Raw genomic sequence first — 12,048 nt, forward strand, 5'->3', positions numbered from 1 at the left:
CAGTAAAACAGGACAAAACTACAAAAAACTTCAATGAAACATTCTCCAATAATGACATCAATATCATGTTTAAAGGAAAATACCATTGATTTCTACTGTTAATTCCTTGGAACAGTTGAGTTTGCATATGGGAACATTGTCAACTATTCGGTCCGGCCAGAAACAAGAGTTTTCATGGCCTTTTGTCTGCAATGTCACATAGACAAAGCCCCCACTTGCAATCACAAAGAAAGAAAATACAATTTGGTTATAAAAGCTTAAACAAACAGGCAAGCTAAGGACTGACAAAGTTAGTCTTCCTGGCTTGGACAACTGAAAAAGCCACAGACTAATATTTTGATAGTATTACAGATGTGTTTTTACATACAAATTACATTATTATTATGTATGCAAGCATGGATTGGACTGTCGATGGGTGCATAAGCATATATCAATTGAACTGACCTTATACACGACGAGATTATTGACTGTCCTCATAAATCACAGGCTCTTATATGAATAACTGAATAAATTTGTCCATTTGCACAATAGTAACATGTGACCTACCATAGCTGTGGCTCAGTTTCTAGAAAGCGCATTTCATTAGAGCCCTGAGCAGAAAAACAGATTGTCTAGACAGTCCACACACCTCTTCGTCTTCTCCTGAATTAGTTTATGAAATGTGTAGCAGATGTGGCACAGAGAAGATAGAGGTGGGAGACACCAGACACCTATTGACACATGTACTACTGGTTTCCACTTTGGCACCTCAGGGCTTTGAAAGCAGCCTGCTGGTAGAGGAATGTCAAAACATGCACAGTCAATAACAAGAACTCATCAAGCTCACGCTGATGGTGGAATGCTGCAAGTCAAACACAGTAAGGAAGCCCTGGGAGGCTCTGATAACATGGCTCCCTCACAGGGCCCTGAAGGCTATCTCCTCGCCATGATACCTTCCTCAGCTCCACATGTGCTCTTAATAAGCACGGCTTTCCCACAGGCCCCGGTTGGCCCAGGCTGAGCTGAGTTGGAGCTATGACCGGGACAATGGTAGAGCTTTGAAAGGGGCCTCAAGTGACAGTAACATACAAGATGCCAACATGCACGTATTTTCTGTTGTCGCAGGCTCAGAGCTGGGTGGAACTGGAGGGGCTTCAACAAAACAGCAGTTACACTGTGGAGCTGCAGGCCGTCACCTACTGGGGACAGGTGCGTCTGAAGAGCTCCAAGGCTTCTCTCCACTTCAGCACCACCAAGAATAATGAGTCAGGTAAAAGTTATAATTTTATGTTGGTCATTCAGCTGTCAGGCTTGTTGTGTATTTCAGTCACTAGGGATGGCATTGCTGGTCTTTCAGTCTACTATTTTGGTCCTGATTTAAATATCTCAACAACAAATAAATTGATTGACGTTAATTCTGTGGAGACAATCGTGATCCCCAGAAGATGAATCCTAATCATCATCAGGTCAAAATTTCACTTTGTCCAATTTTGGTTTATGACTAAATCCCTGCCAAATTTATGACATTCTCATCATCCATCTCATCATCAGCTGTACTTCGTGTTTAGTGCAAATTTGCTACTTCTAGCATGCAAACACCCTAAACTAAAATGGTGAATTTGGCAAACCTGCTCAATAATAGCGTGATATGACTGTGAGCATGCTACCATTTCAATCAAATCACCACTGGTCCTAAGTGCAGCCTCACAGAGCTGCAAGCATGGCTCTATACTCTTATGATTAGGACTCTTATATGGATCTGCAATTTTTTGATTTCGGATTCCTTATGAGATTGGCAGAACCGACTTTGCATAATCCAATTTTCTTTTTGTTTGTTTGTATTCCTTGAAAGTTGAATTTTCCTAAATTACTGAAAGTCTTCAGGCAAACAATCATCATAAGAATTGCAAAAAACAGGAATGGCCAAGGTATGCTGACAGCACATCTGCATTCATTCGGAGCTCCTGTGTGTTTAGGAAACACAGACCAAGCCTCAGTGTGTACATTTTAAGCATGTGTGGCTCTAGAGGGAATTGAACCTCTAACCTTGGCAGTGTTAGCGCTGTGTGTACCCATTGACTTACACCAAACCTTTGCATAAAGAACGTGTTGTTACTCCCGTGATCTTACAAAGAAATAATTGTGTGTTTCTGTTACCATGCTGGAGAGTTTCCCACAACACAGTCACTGTTGTGTCTTAGCTACAGCAGCAAACATTTCTCTTTTCTATTCCAGTAAAATCAGTGCTCAAGTCAAAGAAGGAGGAGATATCCCCTCTTGGTTCGACCATGGCCAAACGCCCTTCTGGCCCTCTAGAGGTAGGCACGCCCTTCTACCAGGATGGCCAGCTGCAGGTCCGTGTCTACTGGAAGAACCGGGGAGGTATGCACTCTACTGTATTGATTTATAGCTTTGTTATAATCTAATTAGCACCCCATTATGCCCATCAATCACTATGACTCGTGCACCATAATAAAGTCTTATGACTGATTCTCGGTTACTCAAACAATGAAAGATTCCTTTTTAAAAATGTGGTATCAGATGGTGAAGAAATGAGAAATTAAATAAATGAAACAATGTGTCTTTGTGACAGTTCGGTAATGTGAGTGCTGGGCAAATTGGTATAAACCTGCACATGCACTGGTAGAGCAGAGCCACTGTTTAGTAAAGAACAATAAACACACAGAGCTTAGCCGTGCGATGGGATTTATTGACAGCTGTATTTAATAGATCCTCGCCCTCGCATTAGGGTTGAAGCGGTCCATTTTGTTTTACAAGACCTGATGTCATAGGGAACAGAAACGGCCGTGAGTTGAAGCACCGCAAGGGGTTAAAGCCTATAGGAATGCCTGTCCCAGCGGCGTCCATTCCCCAACCCTTCTGTTAATACCAGAGTGGAAATATGGAAACCTTGAAAGCCATGCTCTCAGGGTAACCTGTCAAGTCCCATTCACTGGTCTATGTTATGTTACTAATATATGTCATCGCCCCAGCCAAACTCCACATCTTAGAGTCAAGAATGCAAACCCTGGCTGAAGGAGAGGCCTGGTGAGACACCAACTGCTGAATCAGAGTGAGAGAGAGAGAGAGGGAAGGAGAAGATAGAGTTGGCCCAGAGCTGTTTGCGAGGTTGGCCTGGACTCCGAGAGCTGAGTGATGCTGACGGGGATCAAGCGTGGCTGGGGAATCACAGTGTTGCAGAGCAAAGTTAATCCTGGTCCAGCCTCTTTTTCTGTCTCTTGTTTGCGGTGCTGCTCTGCAATGTGTGCGCCACTGCCACTCATTAGTCTGAAGGATGACCCTGGCTTTGACTCTCGACAACCTGGGTTCCACAACTGTAAACATACAGACATGCAGATGGCCTGGAGAGTTGGAGTCTCTGGACATCTGGTTTTCGTGACAGACAAAAGGGACAGGTTAACTGAACCGTGATTAAACTCTCACTCATTGTCTCTGTGATCCAAACCAGCCTGGCTTCTGGGTTGTCTCCAGCAGACGAAAGAGAACCGTACTGTACACCAGCTCAGATAATATATCGCCAGCTGCCCAACGCGCAGACAATACACAGCAGTCCGGCGGTGGCGGCACTTCTGAGGCTCGCTTCCAGCCATGATTTATCGAACACCGCTGAGGTTCTGTTCTCTACCTGATTTCCATGTCCCATTTCTTGTTTTACATACCACTTCCCCTCTCCGTCAGACCCCGCTAAGCATATCTTGTTTATTTTTTCCCGATTTCCCGGTTCCCTGTAATTCCTCTCTTCTGCTTCCAAAGACCTCAGGGGCTCCTAGTGCCAGATCTGTGTCTAAGCCTTCAAAGGACCCCTTTTATCTCCCCACTACAACCCAGGCCCGCGCCGAGGGGCGAACATAGCATAACTCAATTATTAATCGGAGAAATATTTCACATATCCAAGCGACACAGTTGAATGAATAATAAATAATGTAACATAAGATGAGGTTGATGGGTGGATAAACATTGCTGATGAGCTCAGGAGGAGCTACTGTACAGTAATGAAGTGAACGTTGCTGCTGCAGCCCGCAGCTGAGAGCGTTTGTGTGTCCCGGCATGACCAAGGCTGCCACTCCACTGATGAGAATGCAAATCCTTAAAGTTGAAGCAGAAAAGTTTGGTTTGGGAGTTGAGGCTTCAGTGAACAAAAGGGAAGGTTAAGGTAATAAGAAAATCATGTTAATAAACTAATGTAAAGATAAAGCAGGATGTTCTTTCAAGTTCAGTTTTATTTTTTAGAGACCTAAGTTATCTTGGTCATCAATAATGGAAATAGTGATACCAGATCTCAGATAGGGAGTGTTGTAATTTGTGAGATACCCATCTGTTAATCATATCAGCCTGTCGGATTGTCTTTGATATCTTAATGTTCACTGGGTGCAGTGGTGTAACATAACTAAGTACATTGACTCAAGTACTGTGCTAAGGTACAGTTTTAAGATATCTAAGGCTACGTTGTAGAGGGGCAGAAGTGTTATTGCTTTAACTCGACTACATTTATTTGACCACTATATTCATTTGATGCTTTTGTCCAAAGCAGGTTAAACTACTACATGGAGAGCAGTTTAGAGTTTGGTGTCTTGCTAAGGACCCTTTAACATGTGAAGGGAAGAAGTTGAGATTCAATACTGGCGTACTGTTTCAAATAAGCTACAGATGCTTGTTCTTAGTTACTTTGCAGCATAAGATTTTACCTCCAAAACCTATGATGTTCCTATAAATACAATGATTCTTCTAAGTACTTAATACACTGTTAGATTGCTAGATTATACTAGACAACAGTATATAATGACGTTCTCCTTGATCTGCAACAAAATGAAATTTCCCCCTACACAGTGATGCACCCTACTAATAATTACCGATTAAACTATGCAATATATTTATTATTGAATAACTGATTGATTGTTTAGTCTGTAAATAGTAAGACAATTGTGAAAATGCTTGCCTAGAACCAGGTTGTTTTGTTGGTCAACAGTCCAAAGTACAATTTGTGACAATATTAAGAGAAAAGCAGCCATTACATTACAAGTCATTACATTTGAGAACCTGGAAACACTAAACGTTTACCATTTCTGCTTCATGACTGAATCGAATATAAAAACTGACACTAATATTTAATACAATAATACAGTAATATAACACTGACAAGAGACATTCTGCTGCTTAATGAGTACATTTTGCTCATAATACTCCCATATGACATTTTGTGTTGCCCATGTAGTGGAGTACTTTTTTCATTTCATAAAAATGTAAAAAATAAAAGCTCTGAATGCAGAGTTTTGTCTTTCTTGTGTAACATTCTCTCATCTCATCGTCCTTTTGTTTCAGACCCCACTGTGAGCCGCTACCATGTCCAGTGGATGCCGGAGTACTGCAGCCACAATGAGACCCGAGGACCAGAGAAATCTGTCACACAGGTTAGTCCCAACTCCTTTTTCACACACCTTCCAACCGAGTGTCCGATCACAGAGGGCACTGCACTGAGCTGTGGCTTGATCAGCAGCTCTGTGCTATGCAAAGCACGTGCCTAACCTTTTGTCTGATGCTTAGAAAAGACAGCTCCACTAAAGAAAACAACTCCACCGAGTGAGCCGAAGCCCCGTTGTGTTGGATTTACACCGGGCAAATCACTGGCTGCTGTTTTGAATATTATGAGTCAGTCGTGTGATCAGGCATGTGGTGTGTTGGCCAATAAAACACATTTACTTAAACAATGTTTCCCGGAATGGGGGATCATTCACCTCCAACAGCCCCAGCCATACTTCTGCATGGGGCTTTCTGTTAGGGTGCAGTAGGGTCTGTGTAGGCTTTGGAAGAGTCTGGGGGTGGGGGGGTTAACTGTTGGGGCTCAGGCTGATACAGGATGGCAGAGGCCTGGCAATCAACGCATTCTTTGGGGACCGGCGCTCTGGTTGCTAGGAAATATACATCCATTTTCTGTAGATCACTGGGAAGGATTCCAGGCTTGTGCTTTTATGTGAGCACAGCGCCTCATTCACTTTTAATCAAAGCTGCTCCATATCAGAGGGAATATACACACCCTTTCTCAAGGGACTGCCTATTAATGTAGAAACTCTTTACTGCAAATGCAAGATCTAAATCCACTAGTCAGCGCAATTTTTTTTTGTTTCCTCGATAAGAGATGAGAAAGGCGTTTTTTTTGTTAAGATCAATAGATGATTAAAGTTTGAAATGAGTGTAGGCTGAATTCATTAACATGGATTTAGAGGCCATTCTCTTTTCAAATTACACATGAATTCACTTTGCTTCTTAATTAAGTTCTCGTTGTGTTTTACCACATGTGGAAGCTATAAAAAATCATTTATATTGTAAGTCGAATAGAAGAATAGTGGTCTAACCCCTACCATGTGAGTGTTCAAAGTGGTTCTATGATGTGGGGCATGTTCCTAAGGTCTTAGTGGGAATGTGATCTCCTCCGGCGCTGTGTATTTAATTATCTCTGAAGCTCCATGGGACCTGACCTGGGTGACATGTCAAAGTCATCAGGGCTGAATAATGTGTTTCTTGGCTCAGGAGAACTACATCAACCTCCCAGGCCTGCTGTTCTCCTGCAAGTACAAAGTTACTGTTCACATGCTGAAGTCCAAGAGACGCTCCAAGGACGAGAGCACCACCTTCCTCACCCCATCCTGCGCTACCATCCGGAGCAAGACTCACAAACACATCCCATGCCCAGGGGAGGGAGGTGAGTATTCAGCTGTTTGACGCGTAAAGGGCATTTTAAAATCAATCTGTATTAGTGCGGACACAGTAATCAGACACCGTGACATGAGATTGACATTTCAGGAAATACAATTCAGTTTCTTGCCAAGAGTTAGATAGAAAAATAGATACCACTCTCATGTATGTACAGTGAATGTGAAGCTACTGCTTGCAGCCGGTTAGCTTAGCACAAAGACTCGAAATAGGGGGAAACAGGTAGCCTGGCTCTTTCCAAAGGTAACAAAATCTGCATAACAGCAGCTCCAAAGCTCACCAGTTAACACATTATATCTCTTTTATCGTCTTGTCATCGCCATGCAATGAAGGAGAGACTCCAGGTGATGTTTTTACACTTCAGTTCTTCTACAAAGTAAATAAACAAGATATAGTGTGTTCATTTGTGATTTTTAGAAGGGCTGGTTGGTCTAGCCACATGAAAAGCATATAAGAACATGAGAGTGGTATCAATCTTCTCATCTAACTCTTGGCTAGAAAGCAAATATGCATATTTCCCAAAATGTAACTATTCCTTTATTATCAATGCCCTGACTGAGACACCTCTCCCCTTACAGCTGCAGGGCTTCCAAAGGTTTTGGCTAAGCCGGAGAACCTGACTGCCTCTTTCTCCATCAACGAGGGAAACATCACCGGCAACTTCCTGTGGCGTGTGTCCAGGGTGGCTCCCCATCAGCGAATCACAGGCTTCCAGGTCACCTGGGCTGAGATCACCACCGAAAGCCGGCAAAACAGCCTGCCCAACAGCATCATCTCCCAGTCCCAGATTCTGCCTCCAGTAAGTCTATTTTCATTAAAACAGGATTGGTGTTTTTTTCTATCCGAACTCCTTCAAAGGCAGCAGGTTGAATATGTTTCCATATACCACAGGGACCATGCTCTGTCATATATACTCAAAAATAAATTGTCCCTTGCAGTAGGAAAGTATGCTCTGCCCTCAGCGTTTCATTTCACGGCCTCTGTCAGAGGTGAGGGCGATTTGAGGATAAGACTGTTGTGGTCGCTTTGCATGGATCTTGTGATAAGCGGTGGTGTGTAGACAGACACAGGGATAGATCTGAGGAAGTGTTGTGTCCTGCTGGAAGTTCTCCTCCTCTACCTTTTCATCTGCCTTCACGTCTTCCTCTTTCATCCTCCGTGAGAGCTCTGAAAAAGCTGCGCTTTGACATAATCTGCTCCATCAACAACACGTTCCGCCTATCTGCACCTTCCAGCCTCTGGAGCTTGTCTATAAATAAAACCACCCACCGCACACTTTATCAAGCTGGCAGCAAGAAAGAGAGACAGAAAGCCTTATGAAAACAAAGTCTTTGTTTTTGTCTGTGGTTTGTGCAAAGACAGCTACGCAGCTGATATTCCCCTGGTTTACAGCCCATTCAAATTCAAGTCCTGTCAAATTCACAGGCACGTTCTGTTGTATTTCAACTGATTGCATGTCGTCTGCTGTTGTCCTCCCTCACTTGGCAGGATCACAACTTGCTTGTAGTGTCCAATCTGCGGCCGTCAACCTACTACAGACTGGAGGTGCAGGTCATAACAACTGGAGGAGAAGGTCCCGCCACCGTCAAGACCTTCCAGACACCGGACATATTACCAGTCATTCAGCACCGTAAGTACTAAGTTACTGTCAGCTGTTGCTGTGTCAAGTAACTCAAGGAATTTGAGTTGTACTTTAATTAGCTCAGTTTAATTCATTATTTGCTGGATTTCTCAATCATGTGTTATCTTTTGTGCTTCCTCATGTCCACCAATGCGATTGTGTTGGGACTATTGTTTTAGCTACTCGGTGCTAACAGCATACTGTAGATCTACCATTTATCCTTAAAGCAGTGACATTCTAGTTAATGTGTTTATTAACTTTCTGGCAAGAGTTATAAGATCAATACCACTCTCATGTCTGTTCTATAAATATAAGGCTATACAGCCAGCAACTAGTTAATATAGCACAAAGACTGGAAAAAAGAGGAAACAGGTAGCCTCACAGGTAGGCTCTGTCCAACAATAACAAAATCCACCTACCACCTCTCAGTAATGAACATGCTGCCTGGCTTTTAAACAAACGAGACATAACATGTTGTTTAGTGAGCTCATCCACTAGAAAGCAAATAAGCATAATTCCCAAAACTGTCAAACTATTCCTAAGATGATCAATTTATATTTTAATATCAACAATGAAACACATGCCTACTTGTATGTGAAAGGGGTTGCTTGAAGTGATGAACACCAGTTCGCCTCAGCTCTAGGGAGAGTGAAAAATCTCTATAAACCCACTGTGCACTACCTGACCTGTGCCAAACAGCTAGCTGGTGAACATAGTGGAGCATTTAGGTATAGACCAAAACAACGCTAAAAGGAGAGTGGATATTGATTCATTCATCACATTGCCAAAAACACAACTCTAAATACATGTTAATGTATGTGTAACTGTTGTCTCAGTGCTGTGTTTACAGCTTGTTTCTGCTGCCCGCAAGTTGCCAAAAAATCAGCAAGAAAAGATGCTGTGCTTCCGCCACATTACTTTGTGTTAGGCAGCATATTTTTAAGGGAAAGACTTACTAAACACTGGGTGTTTAGCTCAGCAAAAATGAGAGGATGTTGAAAGTATTTATGACCTAGATAAGAGGTCAAACACTGCTATGCATCAGCAATAGCAAGTAGCAAAAGAAGCACATTTATACTGTATAAAACCAAAGGCAGTTTCTGTTGAGACCTGAATTTCTGAATTGGTATCTGACAGATCTCTGATTATGTGTGTTTTTTAGGACCCAGACTCCGGCAGCACCACTCTCACCACCAGAAGCCATCAGTAGAGAGACACTGAGTTGCAAGTCGAGGCAAACCCAATCGGGAAAAGAACCAGTGGCTCTCTGCTCCTGTCTGTCAGGGAAGGAAATGTGTGGAACCAAACAGAAACACAGCGCACCAGACCATGAACTGACCCCCCTGCTCGTGAAATATGGGTCCATCCTCTCCAGGCTCCACAATACATAAGCAATTCCTTCTTAAAACCCTCTCTCTTGACTGGTACATGTCACCGGACGGGTTGGTCTGTGGTCTTGGTCAGTGAAATTTATACCACAAGGTCTCATATTCGGCGTTGGCTGGTATACAGCTTCCCAACACACGTCCCCAACTCATCAGGAAGTTATGAATTGTAACGTCAAAGTAAGACCCAGAAACCCCTAAAATTGTTATCCAGCTGTTACTGAAAGCAGCAACAAACACACAAGCGAGAACACAATTTAAATTGCATTTGATCAGCTGATTAATGACAAGCAATTAGTTCACAGTTCAAAGGAAAACAATTACTTTGGCGACTTAATCGGAGATGGTTGAACATGGATGGTAGGAAATGCCAGAACTGTAAAACAATTGTTTATTCATAAAGAAAGAAAAGTAGAAAATTCATCTATTTATTTTGAGTTACCCATGAAAAAGGCGCTTAGGCATACAGTCAGTACTGATGGATAATGTAACTAAAGTCATTGTTGTCTAACCCAGAATATTTCACATAGTATGTTGCATGTAGTACATTTGATTTTTGAACTGTAAATGAATTACTTGCTTCAAATTGAAAGCCTGTAATGTAATTTTGCATGACAACCGTTAGCATTCTGTTGGCATGAAATAATGTCTGTGTTACCTCTTTTCAGTATGTTAGCAATATTTCATTAACAGATTAACAAAGAATTATATTGGGAGTAATATGTCATGTTTATTAATGAAATTATAACTTGTGTGGAAATGATGAATTGTACATGTTCTTGGCTGTAGAAATATTTGTCGTGGAACAGTCAGTGAATGTCTATATTTATTTATGTGTGTATTACAAAGTTTGGTTTGGATGTGTGTGAATGTGTATGTTTTTGTGTGTTCTAGTCTCAAGTTTTTGAACCGGCAAAAAATCTTGTAAAGACATTTTGTAAAAATGGAATTGTAAATACAGTCTTATGTTACATGTTATTTTTCCATGGTAGAAACTGTACAAAATGCTAAGTAATAAAATAATCCTTAACCAGTTCCCTTTGCTGTTTGTTTAATTGGAGCTGCTGTGAGCAGTAAATAGACATGCTTCTCTTCCTCGTGCTATTTGGCAGTTACTGTTGCTTATTTTGGCTGTAAAACCCATCATGGCAGACTGTGTACAGCATATTCACTGATCAGCCTAGGAGCCTGAGACATGCGCTCTGCAAGTCCAAATAAACAGGTCATCTAGCTCAACAGCCCGAGTGAATTTACCATCTCTGAGGTCGGGCACCCCTCAACATAATGCTTTGCTTCTCAGAGCACTTGTGTGTTTGTAAAGTATTAAATCCCTCCTCTGCTCAGCAGCCTTTCACCCTGTGGAAATGTTTACAAGAAAATAAAGCTAAGTGACACAGAGTGAGTTATTTGTGTATGTTGGGTGAAAACCTTTTATAGCACAGATACAATATTCCTGAAAGGAGTGCATACAGAATAGTCTTTAATAGTGCATACATTTATATATTTTATCATGTGTATCTTGGTTTCAGTGAGATATAGGTTTATTTACACCAGATATACTGTACTATATATATATATATATTTTTTTGCAGGCACTTTTGACCAAAGTGATTTACAAGAAGTGTTGTTCCTGCATTCCTGCATTAATAAACATCGATATCCTCATCATGTGATGTGTCAAAAGACGCTGACTGTTAAGTTTTTGTTACAATGGCAACATGCAGGGAATCAGTAATTGGATTTTATTTCTGTTCTTTCATCATATAAATAATAGATTCTTCCCAAGATTCAATTCAATTCAGATTAATTAGATACATTATTAGTTCAAATTAGTCAAAAAATCATCACAAACGTGACTGTAAAATGACTTCAGTCAAGGAAATGTTGTACACAAACAGAAATCAAGCTGTATTTGTATTAGCACTTTACTTCAACAACAAAGAAATTGTATTTGTTGAACAATTTGAATTGTTCTTAACTTTTCCAATTGGTTTGTTTTCTAGCCTCAAACTGATGCATTTTCATGAGTTTCTTTGTTGTTGTTTTTTTTACCCTGTTGAGCCACAGTCTAGTTTAAGATTGCAATTATAATTGGCCTTACTTTTAAAACCTTAAGGAAAAATAGTGTCCACAAATAGACCAATATTACACCAGTGTTCCTTAAGCAAAGGCATAGCTTCATGTTCTGCTGCTGGAGGTTAATCAGTATCAATTCCAAATTGCAAATACGTCAATGTTACATTAAAAAATTTGAAATCTTGTATTGTTTGTGTCTGTGTGAAACGGGTGTTTGTGTTTGTGTGATATTTGTGAGGAGACACTGCTGTCCAGATG

At 41.3% G+C, this 12,048-nt stretch overlaps 1 protein-coding gene across 1 annotated transcript in view; it reads left to right on the forward strand.

The window, feature by feature from the left end:
• Nucleotides 1-10,737, forward strand: part of LOC118338754 (anosmin-1) — a 38,881-nt gene extending 28,144 nt beyond the window's left edge. The window contains exons 8-14 of the mRNA XM_035676065.1: nt 1,105-1,249; nt 2,215-2,361; nt 5,320-5,408; nt 6,526-6,697; nt 7,287-7,507; nt 8,197-8,338; nt 9,492-10,737. Coding sequence (XP_035531958.1) covers nt 1,105-1,249; nt 2,215-2,361; nt 5,320-5,408; nt 6,526-6,697; nt 7,287-7,507; nt 8,197-8,338; nt 9,492-9,550 — 975 coding nt within the window. The 3' untranslated portion in view covers nt 9,551-10,737. The remainder of the gene's footprint in view (nt 1-1,104; nt 1,250-2,214; nt 2,362-5,319; nt 5,409-6,525; nt 6,698-7,286; nt 7,508-8,196; nt 8,339-9,491) is intronic.
• Nucleotides 10,738-12,048: the final 1,311 nt, after the last annotated feature.

Source organism: Morone saxatilis, unplaced genomic scaffold, assembly GCF_004916995.1.
Source record: "Morone saxatilis isolate NCDOM2014 unplaced genomic scaffold, NCSU_SB_2.0 Contig5, whole genome shotgun sequence".
Taxonomy (NCBI): Eukaryota; Metazoa; Chordata; class Actinopteri; family Moronidae; genus Morone; species Morone saxatilis.